Genomic DNA, 17,048 nt, shown 5'->3' on the forward strand with positions numbered 1-17,048 from the left:
TCCACACAAATACATCTGTGTTGAAATAATTAATCCTATTTTATGGTCCCCACCCCTCAGCAGTCACTATCAAAAAGTTTAATATTTAATAGTAACACAATTTACTACGGAATCATAACCAGGGCAAAGACAAGCAATTGGTAACAATCAAAGTTAATGTATCTGAGACAATTGGTGGATAAGGATTGTATTAGTTGTTTAAAAACAGGCCATAAGAGATCTGGAGGTAAGGGCTGTGATGCTGGGAAAGGAGGAGGCCATTTGAACCCTATCAAAGGGTCTCGGGGAGCAGATTCTTTCCTCCTTTTGCTGCATCTGGGAAGAACAGAACTCTCACCAGGGAAGCTGCAGCTGCGTGCACCCTTGGCTTAATCGCTGTGTAAGGCGGAGGGTTAATTAGCTGCCATTCTTAGCTCCACTTGTTGTTCTAATAAAGATCTGCATAAATCTGAGACTGGGAGTAACCGTTCCTTGATTTCATTTGGCAGATGATGGGGGGGAGGGGAGGAGGGTGACGACTGTGGGTGTGCTCAGAGCATCTTCAAGTGACCTGGCCTGGGGCGTTCTGCCTGCTTGAAAAGTGGTGGACGAAGACCTCTCGGCTGTTTATGGACGCGGGACCCTGCTGGCCAGGCTCACCGCAGGCAGCCTGGAGTGTGAAGCAGATTGTCAGGGGATGAAATACACAGAGTGTATTTGCAAAGAACTCAGTATGGATCTCTAAAAGGAGAGGACAGATAAAAAATTCAGCATCACAATTCCGTTTTATTATGCCTAAAAATTTCTGGCAATCATTCCTCAATATCCAATACTCGGTTTTCCAATTTCCGATTATCTCCTAAGTGGCATATGTTTTAGGGGGGGTGGAATTTTTTCATGATACCGTGTCAGAATCACATTTAGAATCAAACCAGTTCACAAGAGCATAAGAATCTCATGATGTCTCCTGACGTAGGAACCATCATGCCTATTTTACAGACCAGAAGGCTGAGGCAGAGAGGAGTTAGTAGCCTGATGGTCACAGTCAGAATGAAGGGGAAAGCTTAGCAGCTCAGTAGAGATTTGCAGCAAAAAAAAAAAAAAAAAAAAAAAAAAAAAGTCCTGGATGGTTCTATTAAGAACACACCACAGAAATAGAGGCTTAGGTACAAATGAACTGAGAGTGTGGAACAAAAAAGTTTATAACCACCAAGTTGTCTCTTCAGAATTTCCCCATATGATGAAATGCCAACATCTTCCATTTCACCACCACCACAACAAAAGAATCAAACAAGTTCATAACACTTTAGAAAGCAACAGTAGTAGAGCAGAAAGAACTGAGATTAATGATGCCAGGTGATACGCAGATTTATGAAAAAAAATTAGTAATATTTCTGGACATTACTCTGTGGATAAAGCATTTGGGACAGGAGAACTGTCGACCTTATTTTATCTCATAACTGCCAGTGTTCTCAGGATAGTTCATTTTGTATGAGGGAAAATACCCATTATTTAGAGGCCTGAAGACCGTCATATAGGCAGATTTTAAATAATAAATCAACAGATTTCATATAAAGAATATGCTAAAACAGCTAAGAGTTTGAAAAGGCAACCACAAAACAGCAAAAACAAACTTTGAAAGATGACATTAAATAGAACAGAGCTTAAATTTTATATACGCTTGAGACTGTTTACAAATAGGAGCTCTTCCATGAAAGATGGAAATGTGTTTACTACTGTACACTTCAGCAATTCATGGATTAAATCATGTTCACCAAGCAGGACCACAGTCAGAGGATCTGGGAGGCTGGTGCTGACCTTTTGAGCTCATCAACCTCCACTCCTCTGGCTGTCCCTTTGCCCCCAGCAGTGTGTCACAGCCATACTCTGGCAGCCAGCTATGCCTGACAAAGCAGAGTGTCACAGCGGGCCCAATAAACACCCCTGTGAAGTGTGAACAGGGAGACCTGCCTAGAACAGACCTGCTGGGAACAGAATAGTTACCCCTGGTGCACCTGTCAACTGGCTGGTAACGGTTGGACATCTGCCACCTGACAGATAATCCTTCCCAAGAGATAATATAGTCTCGGCACTACTAATTCAGGATTAGGCTTTTTTTCAGATTAAAAAATCCAAGAGGGCCCGTGCCGAGGAGGTGGTGTTTGTTAGAGATTATTTGATACTATCTTCTAGGGCTTCCCTGGTGGCGCAGTGGTTGAGATTCTGCCCGCTGACGCAGGGGACACGGGTTCGAGCCCTGGTCTGGGAAGGTCCCACATGCCGCGGAGCAACTAGGCCCGTGAGCCACAATTGCTGAGCCTGCGCGTCCGGAGCCTGTGCTCCGCAACAAGAGAGGCCGCGATAGTGAGAGGCCCGCGCACCGCGATGAAGAGTGGCCCCCGCTTACCGCAACTGGAGAAAGCCCTCGCCCAGAAACGAAGACCCAACGCAGCCATAAATAAATAAATAAATAAATAAATAAATAAATAAATAAATAAGTTGATAATATAATTTTAAAAAAAATACTATCTTCTCTCAGTTAAATGCAGCTGAGTGGGTACTTATCGCATCGAATGGATGCCCATTTGGAGTCCTAAATATTCTGAGAGATAACATCAAGAAAATCCATTATGCTTACAAAGGGCATTCACATACACCATCTCATTTTAAACTCACAGGAATCCCGTGATTTAGGTACAGCTGAGGACAATGTCCGTTTGATATAATGAATGGAGGGTGAGGAAAGTTAAATGGCTGGTACAAGGTCACACAAGTAATAAACGGTGGAGATGGTTTTTAAATGTACATCTGCTGACTATCAATACCATGCAAGAAAGGGTGTGTAGCCCCACCCTGAAACACAAAACATCTGTTTCTGAATGGACCAAAAATTCTTGAAAGAGACAAATGTAAATTATGAGAAAAATATGAAAGAAGATGAAAAAGAAACCCCAGTTCATGTAGGAACAAGAGTGGGAGCCCTTATAAACTTGGTTAAATCTGTGTCTTCATGCAAAGCCTACTTCTGAGCTGACAGCATTTCTGGTGTTAAAATAGGTCTGCAGATTCAGTGTAGGAAAATCTTTATTCATAGTCTATCAAACTTACATTTGTGATTGTTTGAAAATAGGTTAGACTGAAGTTTAACATAAATCTAGGGAGAAAAATCAACAGAGACTAGAAGGCAGTGTACCAGAAAACAGTGTGAAATAAATCCACTGAACAAAACAATGGACATCTTTGACTTGTTTTTGATAACTTTGTTTAAAACCCTAGAAGTGTGAACATACCTGTAAATGATGTGCTGATTAGAAACTTTTTTATGCGTGTTCAAGTGTGAACACTTAGTTTGTTACCATGTATTTTACACATAGTATTCTATTCTTATACCAGATAGGCTATCTCTAGCTGGTGACACTTAAGGAACATTACTAGCTTTAGGTTTTTTTCTTACTATTCATAGCATAATTTTCAAAATCTATTTATCCTATTTATGTGATTTTGCTTTAGCCAGGGGTGATTTTTTATTTTTTTTGCAGAATGTGTCTCTAATTTTCTGAGAGACAGAAAAAACTCTAACTTACGGAACGGAAACCCTTCTTGACTGCTGAGAGAAGGCTCTGGTGGAGAGCAGGGTCACCTCCATAGAGAAGAGAATCAGGTGACGGGTCCATTTCAGCTCACGTGGTTCTCTCTGGGGTAAGGACTGCCTCTCGGCACCAAGTTTTCTCTAAGTGTGAAGTGACACCTTATTCCATGTGTAAGAAGTGAAGACTTCTTATTCATCTTGTGTGAGGCTCAGAAGTGCCTCATAAATAGTAGAGTCTCAAAAGTTTTTTTTGCTTTCTTTCTTTTTTCCCCAGTTTTATGGAGCTATAACTGACATATAACACTGTGAGTTTAAGGTGTACGGCATGATAACTTGACACCCAAAGTTTCCTGAATAAGTGACTTACCTCTCAAAATAAATTTTTTCTCTAAAAAGGAAAAAAAACCCTCCTCTCCAAATTTCAGCAAACCCCAGAAGAAGTACTTTTTGGAGAGTGGGGAGGCAGATGTAGTCCCACGTTGCAACATTTCCAAAAGGAAATATCACACACAAAAAAAACCTTTTTAAGACAAGACCTCCAAATGAGGTTATACAGCATCACAGAGACAAATGGGATTGAAATAGGAATAGTGAGACTGAAAAAACAAAGTATTTGTCATTTAGTTTTAAATTAGTGCATCATGATGGAACTTCACAATCTGGCATGAAGTATGAATTAATTTAAAAAATATTTTATAATGATCTTGCACAACTATACTTTATTTTCTTTTTGGTGTTAAAAGCATTAATTTGTTATATTATAGTCTACATATATCACAATTTAATTAGATTCTGTTTTTAAATACCTTAACTAAAAAAAAGTTTTATTACTGAAAAACAACAAACATACAAAAATGGAAAAGATGATAATTTCTTCACGTTTTATTAACCAGCCAGGGACCTAAGAGAGACCTCGATACCCATTTGCCATTTCTCTCTTGTCTAAAACTTCACTTATCTAGTGAGTTCATTCCTGAACATGGTAGATGGAATCTCAAAAAACATTAAGACTATTAAATAACTACTCAATGAAGAATTTCTCATTGAGAACATCAGTGAAAACCCCAATGAAAAACATTTGGATTTTTGTATTTTCCAAAATACACCCAAATATGTAAAAAAATTGGCAGTTGGTTAGTCTTTTAGTTAAAAGAAGCTGGTCAAAGACACGTAATGACGCATCTAGGAAGACAGGAAGTAAGAATTTTCAGCATGAAGCATACCAGAAAGCCTCAAGGGCTTGGCCATAGGCTCTTTTCAGGTTTCCTGGGAAGCTGTACCTCCTCGTTGACTTTTTGGGTATTTCCTAGTTCAGGAGTTTTTTGGCCCTAATAGCTTGTAAGGATGCACGATTACTGAGATGCGAAAATGGTGACATCTGTGTGGTGCTGCTTGGTGGCTGTCGGATTTTAATAGCCCACGTTTCCCAAATGAACATCTTCTGGTAGGCACCTAATTAAACATCTAGCTATTCAATTTCAATTTCTATTATTATTTGGAAGCAGAATGTAACGCATGCCTCAAATGCACTTCCCCATCGAAAATGATTTTTCATTCATGCTTATCACACTATGCTTTTTCCTTCTTGGCAAATAATAAGTTCTCGAAAGACCAATGACCAGACTGAATTGAAAAAGAAAGCAGTTACAAACTATGAAAATTTGAGATCAATAAGAATAAAAATAATAGTGCTAGTGGTAGTATTGGCGGTGGCAAACAATCTACTAAGGTCTGACGTTCAAGCCTTGAGTAGCTCCAGTTCTACACTGGATCACAAGTCTCTTACCGGGATTGCAGTCTGTAAGAAGAGAGCAGATGGAGAGGAGAACTTTAGAAATGGTGAGGGCCGGGCTCCAGTTGTCTTTCAGGATGTCCAGACAGATCACGCCTTGGCTGTTAATATTACAGTGATAAATTCTGGTTCGGAAGGTAACCTAGAAGAAAATGCAAAGTTGATATAAATAGACATGCTCTTCATTTATTTATTCATAAAATTTTATTATAGTTGATTTACAGTGTTGTGTTAGTTTCAGGTGTACAGCGAAGTGAATCAGTTATACATAAACATATATTCATTCTTTTTCAGAGTCTTTACCCACGTAGGTTATCACAGAATATTGAGTAGAGCTCCCTGTGCTATACAGTAGAGGTCCTTGTTGGTTATCTATTTTAAATATAGTAGTGTGTGTATGTTAATCCCAAGCTTCTGATTTATCCCTCCTTGCCCACGTTTCCCCTTTGGTAACATAGGTTTGTTTTTGAAATCTGTGAGTCTGTTTCTATGTTGTAAATAAGTTCATTTGTATCAATTTTTAAAATTAGATTCCACATATGAGTGATATCATATGATACATGTCTTTCTCTTTCTGACTTACTTCACTTAGTATGATAATCTCTAGGTCCATCCATGTACCTGCAAATGGCATTATTTCATTCTTTTTGGTGGCTGAGTAATATTCCATTGTATATATGTGTGTGTGTGTGTGTATACACACACACACACACACACACACACACACACATATATATATATATATATACCACATCTTCTTTATCCATTCCTGTGTCGATGGACATTTAGATTGCTCCCATGTCTTGGCTATTGCAAACATTGCTGCAATGAACACTGGGGTGCATGTATCTTTTCAAATTATGTTTTTCTCCAGATATATGCCCAGGAATGGGATTGCTGGACCATATGGTAGCTCTATTTTTAATTTTTTAAGGAACCTCCACACTGTTCTCCATAGTGGCTGCACCAATTTACACTCTCACCAACAGTGTAGGAGGGTTCCCTTTTCTCCACACCCTCTCCAGCATTTATCGTTTGTAGACTTTTTGGCGATGGCCATTCTGACTGGTAGACACACCTTTTATTAGACAAAATAATCCAAGGGTCACTGGTTGACCCTATACTTAATTGTTCCTTCGGCACACGAGAAGAATCAATAAACAAAATCATTATTTTAGAACTTCTCATTCTGGGCACAGAGGACTAAACTCCAGCGGCAAAATCATGACATTCTGCTTTTGATGAAGAGTCTAATCACTTAACGAACGTTCTGGGGACTGAATTTGCTCTTGGTGAAACTGCAGGAATGCTCGTAGGGGAAAACTAACTCAAGGCTCGAAAAAAAGTTCAAAGAAAGGCATTTTCAAAAATAAAAATCGCAAAGGAAACTTTTCTTAGATTCCAGTTATTTGAAGGATTTTGCACATTATTAAATTCAAAAAAAAACACATGGCAATACTACAAAAAGGAAATAAATATTCTATGTTACAGTTTAAAAACATGAACTAGGGCATGTATGTAAATAATACACTTAGTTCATGGAAAAGCTGTATTAGTTATAATTTACAAAGCTTTTCCTCCTTAAATTCTGTATTTTGAATGTAATATTAGTGCAGCCTACCTATAATAGCTAGATCGCCACTGTACTTTGCTTAGGCATAATTCTGAAACATGCTTATAAAAATTTTTCAAGAACTTTGATTGAAAAAGTTAAGTCCACATCAGTTTTGTAACTCTGATAAAATTCTGTTTTATCAATACAAAAGTCTTATGTAAGCAACAAGATTTTAATGCTATTTATTAATATCATGTTTATAAATGTTCTCAAATTTATAAGCTGGAATATTCAAAAAATCTTGGTGCTCTCAAGACCAGTCCTTCTGGTACTCTAAGTTCAAAATGACTCTGAACCAAGAAACACACACATGGCAGATCTTTGTAGGTGCTGCCACCTCACCAGAACATCCAGTATCCACTCAAACGTCAGATTTGCTGAACTTGTATGACGTCAAGGTCAGAAAGGGCAGATCCAGCCTTCTATCAATACAACTGTTCAACAACATGGTACCACTCTCAGGCTAGATGAGTACTCACCCTGTTAGCAACACGCCAGACCAGGTAACCTCGAGATCCCCCCACCAACCCCACACATCCCAAACACCCAGGAACGTTGAAGAAAATATAACTAACAGTCTTTAAAATGCATAGCTGAGTGGGCCAGGGGCATCCCCAGAGGCCAGAACTGAAAACCAAAAATCACAGCAAGCACATGAGCTGACAGTGTAGCTGCCAGGGGTGGGGCTTGGGTTTTGATGCCCTCATGGAGAAAGAAGATGAAACCTTAGGTCTGTAGGTGGTGAGGGTTTGGAATTGAGAGCCCTTACATAAATTAGGCAACCCGAGCAGCTAGTCTTTCAGTAAATGACTGAACCTGAAAAGATAATGCCTCATGGGAGAGAGAGTTAAGACACTACCCAGAGAGAACTTGGGCACTGGAATTGGGAGAAGTGTTTCCCCTGAGAATTCTAAATCCTGGGCACATAGACTATGCAAACACTAACTTAGAAAAGAGCTTAAATGACTATATTACTATCAGATCAAATACATGCTTAAGGCAAAACATATAAATATATTTAAGGCAAAAATGAATAAAGAGAATAACTGCATTATGATGAGATTAATAATTCACAAGGAAAACATAACAATTCTGAATGTATTAAACCTAACAACGTAGCCAAAAATATAAAAAGCAAAAGTTGGAGGAATTATAAGGAGAAAATGACACATCTACAGTCAAAGAGGGACACTGTCACTGCAGTAGATTTAGTCAACCAGACCAAAACATAGCAAGGATACTGAAAATATGAAAAGCCAAATTAACAAAATGAAGGTACTGAATGAAGATGAAATTCCATGCTCAACAACTAAAGGATACTTATTCTTTTCCAAGCACATAAGAAACATTTATAAAAACTGATCACATGCTAAGCCACGAAGAAAGCTTAACATATTTCCAAAAATTATTAAGACTATTAAGGTCCCCCTTCATATGTTTGCAAACTGAAAAACACATTTTCAAATAATTCTTGGATCAAAGAAAAAAAATCAGCTATGTTTATAACTGAGTGACAATGAAAATGTTGGGTTGCCAATACCGAAATCTGTGATTTGCCTAAAATGGTTAATGAAAGAGAAATCTACAGTTTAAAATGCATATATTAAAAAGGAAGACATTTCCTGAATTGTGTCCAAAGGAAGAAAAAAGAATAGAGTAAATCCCATGAAAGTAGAGAGGAATGGGCAGAAGTTAATAAAATAGAGAATACCTGTGATATTAAAATTCTGCAGAGAAGTGAGAGTACCTAGCTGTTTAAGTGCTAGATGAAAAGACAAAATACTTTTATGATCCAGTGTACGTGATAAGTGGCTTTTGTCCATAATATCATATTTTAAAAACCTATCTGAGTAGTTTACTGTGCTATACAGTAGATCCTTGCTGGTTACCAATTTTATATATAGTAATGTGTGTATGTTAATCTCAAACTCCTACTGTATAGCACAGGGAACTCTACTCAATACTCTGTAATAACCTATATGGGAAAAGAATCTGAAAAAGAATGGATAAACGTATATATATGTATAACTGAATCACTTTGTTGTACACCTGAAATTAACATAACATTGTAAATCAACTATACTCCAATAAAATGTAAATAAAAGAGAAAAACCTAGCTCAGACTACTCTGAGCCAGTTAATCATCAAATTGACTAAAGGAGGGAAGTATTATTATTGTATTCACTTTAAAAAGAAGCTGTAAGTATGTGAGGTCGGTAGATGCTAACTAAACTTAACTGTGGTACTTATTTCAAAATATATACATATATCAAATGAGTGTGTTGTACGCCTAAAATTAATACGTTATATGTCAATTATATCTCAATAAAACAAAAAATAATTTTTTTAAATAAAGAAACTGAGGAATCTCCATGCTGTTTTCGATTGTTACTGCACCAATTTATATTCCTATGATATGATCCAGCAATTCCACTCCTGGGCATTTATCCAGAGAAGACGAAAACACTAATTTGAAAAGATATATGCACTCCTATGCTCATGGCAGTATTATTTACAATAGAAGATATGGAAGCAACATAAGTGTTCATCGATAAATGAATGAATAAAGATGTAGTGTACACACACACACACACACACACACACACACACACACACAGAGGAATATTACTCAGCCATAAAAAAGAATGAAATCTTGCCATTTGCAACAATATGGATGGACCTAGAGGGTATAATGCTAAGTGAAATAAGTCAGGCAGAGAAAGATAAATACTGTATGATTTCACTTATATGTGGAATCTAAAAAACAAAACAAATGAACAAACTTAACTAAGCAGAAGCAGTCACAGATACAGAGAACAAACAGGTGGTTGCCAGAAGGGAGGTTGGTGGGGAGAGGAGAGAAATTGGCGAAGGAGATTCAAGGTACACGATAAACTTGCAATTACAAGATAAATGAATGAGTCACAGGTATGAAATGTAGAGTGTGGGGAATATAGTCAATGATAATGTAATAGCCTTTGTGTGGTGACATATTGTAACTAGACTGATTGTGGTGATCATTTTGAAATCTACAGAAATACTGAATCACTATACTGTGCATTAGGAACTAAGACAGTGTTGTAGGTCAACTGTACTTCAAAAACAAACTCACAGAAACAGGATCAGATTTGTGGGCAGAGGGGGAACTGGATGAAGGCAGTCAAAAGATACACACTTCCAGGGACTTTCCTGGTGGCGCAGTGGTCGAGAGTCCGCCTGCCAATGCAGGGGACATGGGTTCGAGCCCTAGTCCGGGAAGATCCCACATGCCACAGAGCAACTAAGCCCACGTGCCACAACTACTGAGCCTGTGCTCTAGGGCCCGCGAGCCACAACTACTGAGCCCATGTGCCACAACTACTGAGCCCACGTGCCACAACTACTGAAGCCCAGGCGCCTAGAGCCTGTGCTCCGCAACAAGAGAAGCCACCGCAATGAGAAGCCTGCGCACCGCAACGAAGAGTAGCCCCCACTCGCCACAACTAGAGAAAGCCAGAGCGCAGCAATGAAGACCCAAGGCAGCAAAAAAAAAAAATTAAAAAAAAAAAAAAAAAAAAAAAAAGACACACACTCCCAGTAAGATACATAAGCACTAGGGACATAATGTACAACATGGTAAATATAATTAACACTGCTGTTCGTTATGTATGAAAGTGGTTCAGAGGGCAAATCCTAAGGGCTTATGAAAATAAAAATACATTTTTTTAATAAAATTTTTTCCCCCTATTTCTTTAATTTTGGGTTTATATGAGATGATGAATGTTCACTAAACTTACTGTGTTAAAAAAAAATGAAGAAACTGAGGCACAGAGAGGTTAAGAACTGGCTTATGGTCCCACAGCTGGTTAAGTGATGGAGCTGGAATTTGAACACAACCTTGTTGATCCAGAAGTCCATGCTCTCCCGTTCAGCCTCAATGCCTGTTCTTTTATTTTTCTAAAAAACTTTTAATTCTGAGCTAAGTACAGATTCACATGCGGTTGTAGGAAAGAATACAGACAGATCACCTACATCCTTCCCCCACTTTCCCCCAATAGCACAGGAGAGTGATACCGACACAGTCCACTGACCTTCCCATACACCACCAGTTTTACACGCACTGATGGATACATGTGTTCCTATGCAATTGTATCACGGGTAGATTTGTGTGCCCACCACCGCTGTCAAGACACAGAACAGTCCATCACAAACGTCCTTTGTGAGACCCTTCACTAGCCACAGTCCTCCCCCCACTTCTGAATTCCCAACAACCACAACTCTATTCCTCTCTCTATAATTCTGTCATTTCAAGAACGCTAAATAAATGAAATCATACAGGATGTAACTTCTTGAAATTGGATGCTTTTCACTCTGCATAATACTCTTGTGATCCATCTAAGTTGTTGCATGTATCAAGACTTTGTTGTTTTACTGTTGAGTAGTAATCCACGATATGGATGTACCAGTTTGTTTAACCATTTACCCACTGAAGGAAAATGGATGGTTTCCCATTTTTAGTTATTACAAATAAAGCTGGTATGAACATTTCTCTGTGTTTGTGTGAACATAAGTTTTTATTTCTCTGGGACAAATGTCCAAGAGTGAAATTGTTGGGATGTATGGTAAGCTCATATTTAGCTTTATAAGAAACTGCCAGACTTCTTTCCAGAGCAGATGTACCATTTTACATGCACGCCAGCAGAGTGATCCAGTTTCTCCGCATCCTTGCTGGCATCTAGTGCTATCAACATGCTTTATTTTAGCCATTCCGATAGGGTTTAGTAATACCTCACTGAGGCTTTAATTTGCATTTCCTTAGCTGCTAATGATGTTGAACACTTTTTCATGTGATTATTTGTTATCTGGATACTTTCTTCCATGAGAGAGGATGTGTATATGTTTTTGCCCATTTCTAATTACAGTAAGTCCCTTACATACAAACGGAATGCGTTGGGAGATCCAATAAAGTTAGCTTAGGTACCCAACTAACACAATTGGCTATATAGTACTGTACTGTAATAGGCTGTAATACTTTTCAAACAAATAATACATAAAACACAAACACAAAAAATAAAGAAAACATTTTTAATCTTACAGTGCAGTACCTTGAAAAGAACAGTAGTGCAGTACAGCAGCTGGCATCCAGGGGCTGGCATCGAGGGAACAGGCAGGAAGAGTTACTGACTGGAGGAGGGAGGGGAGGTGGGAGATGGTAGAGCTGAAGAATCGTCAGCAGCAGGAGAGGGAGGGCAAGCTGCAATGTCACTCAGGCCTGACGCTGATGGCGCAGGATCTGGTTCCTGGCTGGATTCAATTCTATCTACTCTCTTGAAAAAACGATCCAGTGATGTCTGGGTAGTAGCTCTTTTTTTCTCGTCATAGATGACATGGTAGCACTGGATTGCATTCTGAGCAGCTGCTGCAACCTTCGTGTACCGTTCTACATTTGGGTCCTGTGCCTCAAGAACTAACAGTGCCTCCTCAGATAAAGAAAATCCCCTGCCATTTCCTGCATCGTGAATCCCTTCGGTTCTTCAGTTACTTCTACTTCCTCTTGTCTCTCTTTATCCTTTCACTGGATGAAGATCCAATTCCATCAGGTCTTCATTAGTAAGCTCCTTGTGTTGCACAGCAACAAGTTCAATGAAGTTGTCCTCTTGCAGATCTAGCTTCAGCTTCTTGCTGAGGGTCACTAAGTTGCTGACGACCCCTTTGGACTCCTCATCCACCTTCTCAAATCCACGAAAATCGTGAACAAACTGCAGGCAAAGGTTCTTTCAAACCCCGTTCATGGTGACAGCCGTAACCTCACGCCAAGCAAAGTCGATGTTTTTTATGGCCTTGTAAATCTTACAGTCCTTCCAAAATTATCACAGGGCTGTTCCTGCCCTTGCATTTACTGCTGTATTTGAAGCTCAGCTCAATACTGATGTTTTACAACGGTAGCCCTCAATTCCTCAAGGAGAGGGAAAATTATACTGAGGATCCCGTTTTCAAAGACAGGAAGACAGCACATTTCAGACATTTTCCATATACTAAGAAAGTTTTAAAACATGATTTGCACATAGTGATACAGAAAACTAATTTATCCAGAACAGCTAATTCCCAGATAATTCTGGATGAGAGGGGTCTTAATTTATGTGTGATACATAAATACCCACACAGGCATATGAGTGTGTGCATGTGTGTATGTGTGTGTGTGTTGGACAGAATAAAGCCCTATCCCACCAAAGATGATCCTGTACTAACCCCTGGAACCTGTGAATATGCTACTTCACAAGGGACTTTGCAGGTGTGATTAAGTTACAGACCTTCGGAAGGGGGGATTATCCTGGATTGTCTGGTGGGCTTGATAGAATCAAAACAGCTTTATAGGAGGGAGGCAGGAGGATCAGTAGGGGATGTGATGACAGAGGGAGGGCGTCGGACTGATGTGAGGGAAGAGGCCTAAGGGATGAGCTAAGGGATGCCGTTGGTCTCTAGGAGCTGGAAAATGCAAGGAAACAGATTCCCCCTGAAACCTCCAGAGGGAATGCAGCCCTGCTGACACCCTAATTTTAGGTTTCTGACTTCCAGAACTGTAAGAAAGAAACTGCAATTGTTTTAAGCCACAAAGTGTGAGTTAATTTGGTACAGCAGCTACAGGAAACAAATACATGTTTGTATATGTAGTTTCCAGTTGCCTCCTCCCTTTATCTAAAAAAGGTACCTTAAAAGCTCTGTTACTTCCATGCTTCACAGAATCACCTCTATAGAGAACAAACTAGTGGTTACCAGTGGGGAGAGGCAACTTAGGGCAGGGGAGTGGGAGCTACAAACTATTTTGGGTATAAGATAGGCTACAAGGATGTACTGTACAACACGGGGAACATAGCCAACATATGTAATAACCTGTAAATGGAGTGTAACCTTTAGAAACTGTATATTAAAAAAAATAGGATCTGAAGTCAAACAAAAAAATAAAGATGAGGAGACTGGGGCTTATTAAAAAAATAATTTTAGAAAGAGTTAATAAGATTCTTTGTGTTGACTACAGCACAAAAGAATGCTACTAAGTGGTGAATGATCTCGGGTAAGTTGCTTGCTACTCTGAGCCTCTATTTCCTGACAGAGTGAGAGACTTAAAGTAGATGATGTCTAAGGTCCATTCTAGTACCAAGATCCAGGAGCTGTACTGTAAAAAGAATATATGGTTTTGGGAGTAGCTGGACTTGGGCTGGAATCCTGACTTTGGACAGATCAACGTAGCATCTCTGGGATTCAGGTTCCTCATGTGCAAAAATGGGGAAACAACAGGTATCCCCATAGAGGTTGTGATGACTGTAGTACAAGGTAACTCCTAACACCAGGCCTGGCCCCCAGCAGGAGCTGAAGCAGTGTGAAGCCCCTCTCCCTCCGTCACCTCTCCTAGTTCTACAAGATCATCGCAGGATGCACGCGTTCATGCAATAATTCCCCGTCACCTGAACTGTAAACATGCTTTCTTTCTCCCGTGCCCCTGCTCTAGAGCAGAGATAACATGCCATCCACAGAGAGAAAGCTGTTCTCAACGGGGAGAGAGAGGTCATGTAGGGTACGAATAGAGATAGAGAAGAAAATATTTTAAGAAAGTATTTCTGTCCAACGGAGTCTACACTTAATTTAGAAAAATGTCGTAAAGCAAATAAACACCTCGGAGCCGGAAAGCTGATAACGACAGTAAAAATAATCAATTCAAATAAGATTTCAGTAATAACCTCTATTTTTAACATAGCTTCCATTTTTCAAAAAAATGTTTTGATCCGGAGATAAATGGCACCGTGATTTTACTGAGGAAGTATGAGATCAGTGAGAAATACATCCCTCTTAAAAAGACTTTTCCATGGAGACCCCGAGAGGAAATATTTGGAGCCCCTGTGCCGTAAATCAGTGACCCATGTAACAAAGGTCCCAAAATAGCAGGATTCCCATCACTCAAGTGGATCTTGGCCACAGACCCACTATGAAACTCTTTACCTGAACAGTCTTTAGTGCACACTTAAAAATGTTAGTCCTACCACCCTCCTAGAGATCTCAAGTGCTCTCTTCTTAAAGCCGACTCAAGAGCACTGTCCCCACAATGAACACATCCTAAGATTATTTTAAAGTATTAGCGGCAAAATAAAAATTGGAAAAATCCATTCTAAGGGAGGGGAAGCACAAATCGTAAAGACACACTAAGAAATACACAGCAGCGAAACAAAACAAAAACCTTCCCTGAACTAAAAAAAAAAAACAAAACTGGAAGTAGATTTCACCTTGAATAACTGGCAGTAAAGGGAATGAAAATGAAGCATCACCTAGAAACCACGATGCGTGAACGTGACCCCCGCCCTCCTGTGACTGAGACCTCAGAGCAGCTCCATTTGGCTGTGGGCCAGAGCTGCGTTGCAAAAGCTTCAAGCGCAATTTAAATGATTAAAAATAAAAACACTTTATACCACAGACATTGAAGTTTAAAAAGGTCTTTCTCAGTTCCTTGGAAGTATAGATGTAGAAAAAGGTGCAACTAGAAACTTTCCCCCATCCTGAGCAGCAAATCTCTTGGGAGTTGGGACATCGTATTCAATTCCCAATTCAATTTCTAACCACACAGCAATGGATTACTCCTACCTCCTGCAAGGCACGATGCTTGCAGTGACTTGATTAGGGACCAATCATTAGACTCCTTCTTATAAAAATTCAATTTGTGTAGAATGTTTCAGGCACACACCTATAGTGAGTAAGGCGCAATTTGGTTTTTCACATTTGTGTGTTCTTTTTTATCAGTGACTTGTTCTTTCACTGTGCTTTCTTTTCCATCTTGTACTCCTTAAACAACTATCTTGTCTCTTTTGACTCGTTCCACTGTCTCACGTTTCAGTAATGGTCTCCAGCAGATTCTCCTTTATGGCAGGATTGTGTCAGAGTGTGGATTGTAACTGTTGAGTGTGAGTTCATCCTCCGTGTACATTATTTATTTTTCTGTAGAAATCCCACGTGCCTTGGATGGTGGAGTGTTTTGCATTTGCTTCTTCATGGGTTTCAAGGACAACACTAGTTTGAGTGCAGATTGTATTATACATGCCAAAATGTAAAGCAATAAAGTCACCGCTTAGGAAGAGTTGACTTACAGTCAAACCTTTATTTAATGTGGATGCAGTTTCAGTTTAGGAAGGTGAAAGATTCGGGAGATGGATGATGGTGAGAGTTGCACAACAATGTGAATGTACTTAGTGCCACTGAACTGGACAGTTAACTATGATTAAAACAGTATGTTTTACATTACGTGACTTTTACTACTATAAAAAAATTTTTTTTTAAGTCTAAAGGAAAAATCTCTTATATTTAGTGTCTCAATTATTTTATTTTGAACAGGATACTTTAGTGTCTCAATTATTTTATTTTGAACAGGATACTATCTCCTAAAGACACAGTAGCCTGAAATCAGCTCAGTCAATTCTTGTTTGGCATGCATATAGAAGTTTCCTCCCTCAAATCAGTTAAAAAAAAAGGAAAATACAGAAATTTAACAATGCTCTAGGAGTAGGACATTCCTAGGAGTACAACTTTACCGTTTGAAGACTCGGATTTTAACAGCCTTTTAAAGGTCACTGGAAAGAGAAATACAGTACTCTCAAACAATTAAGAAATTTCTTAAAAATCTGGCTGTTTGAGTTTTCTACAAATGGGTTTTCATGGCTTGGACAAATTTTCTAGTCATATAGTCATATATGGATTCCAAAACTGCTGAATCCCAAACAGTTGAGGGGGAAATGAAGATGATCTGGTATCTAAACAGAAACGTATGCCCAAAGTATCACTTAAACATTCCCACTGTTTTCATTCACTGAGCACATACACACAGTAGATACTCAACCAATGCCTGAGGGTCCATCAAAAGCAGACCCCAAAGCTCTCTGAGTTGAATACTCCCTTAAGACGCATCACCTCCCACCTTTTTTTTTTCTTGATGTGCTACCGTATGCTTTTTAATGTCGATTAAAGCAAGTGTTGCTGTCCACTGGTAGACCCTAACTCTTTGAGGGGGGAGAACGTGACCAAGCCTAAGGAGATCCTCTTCGGGGAAAAACTGT

General features: G+C 39.2%; 1 protein-coding gene across 2 annotated transcripts in view; it reads right to left on the reverse strand.

Annotated features, from left to right (window-relative positions):
* The window catches only part of LOC103016226 (ubiquitin-conjugating enzyme E2 E2), a 362,459-nt gene that overhangs the window by 45,819 nt on the left and 299,592 nt on the right, over nt 1-17,048 (reverse strand). For both annotated transcript variants that reach the window (XM_057545015.1, XM_057545014.1), the window contains exon 5: nt 5,355-5,502. In XM_057545015.1, coding sequence (XP_057400998.1) covers nt 5,355-5,502 — 148 coding nt within the window. The remainder of the gene's footprint in view (nt 1-5,354; nt 5,503-17,048) is intronic.

Source organism: Balaenoptera acutorostrata, chromosome 4 (genome assembly GCF_949987535.1).
Source record: "Balaenoptera acutorostrata chromosome 4, mBalAcu1.1, whole genome shotgun sequence".
NCBI classification, from domain to species: Eukaryota; Metazoa; Chordata; class Mammalia; order Artiodactyla; family Balaenopteridae; genus Balaenoptera; species Balaenoptera acutorostrata.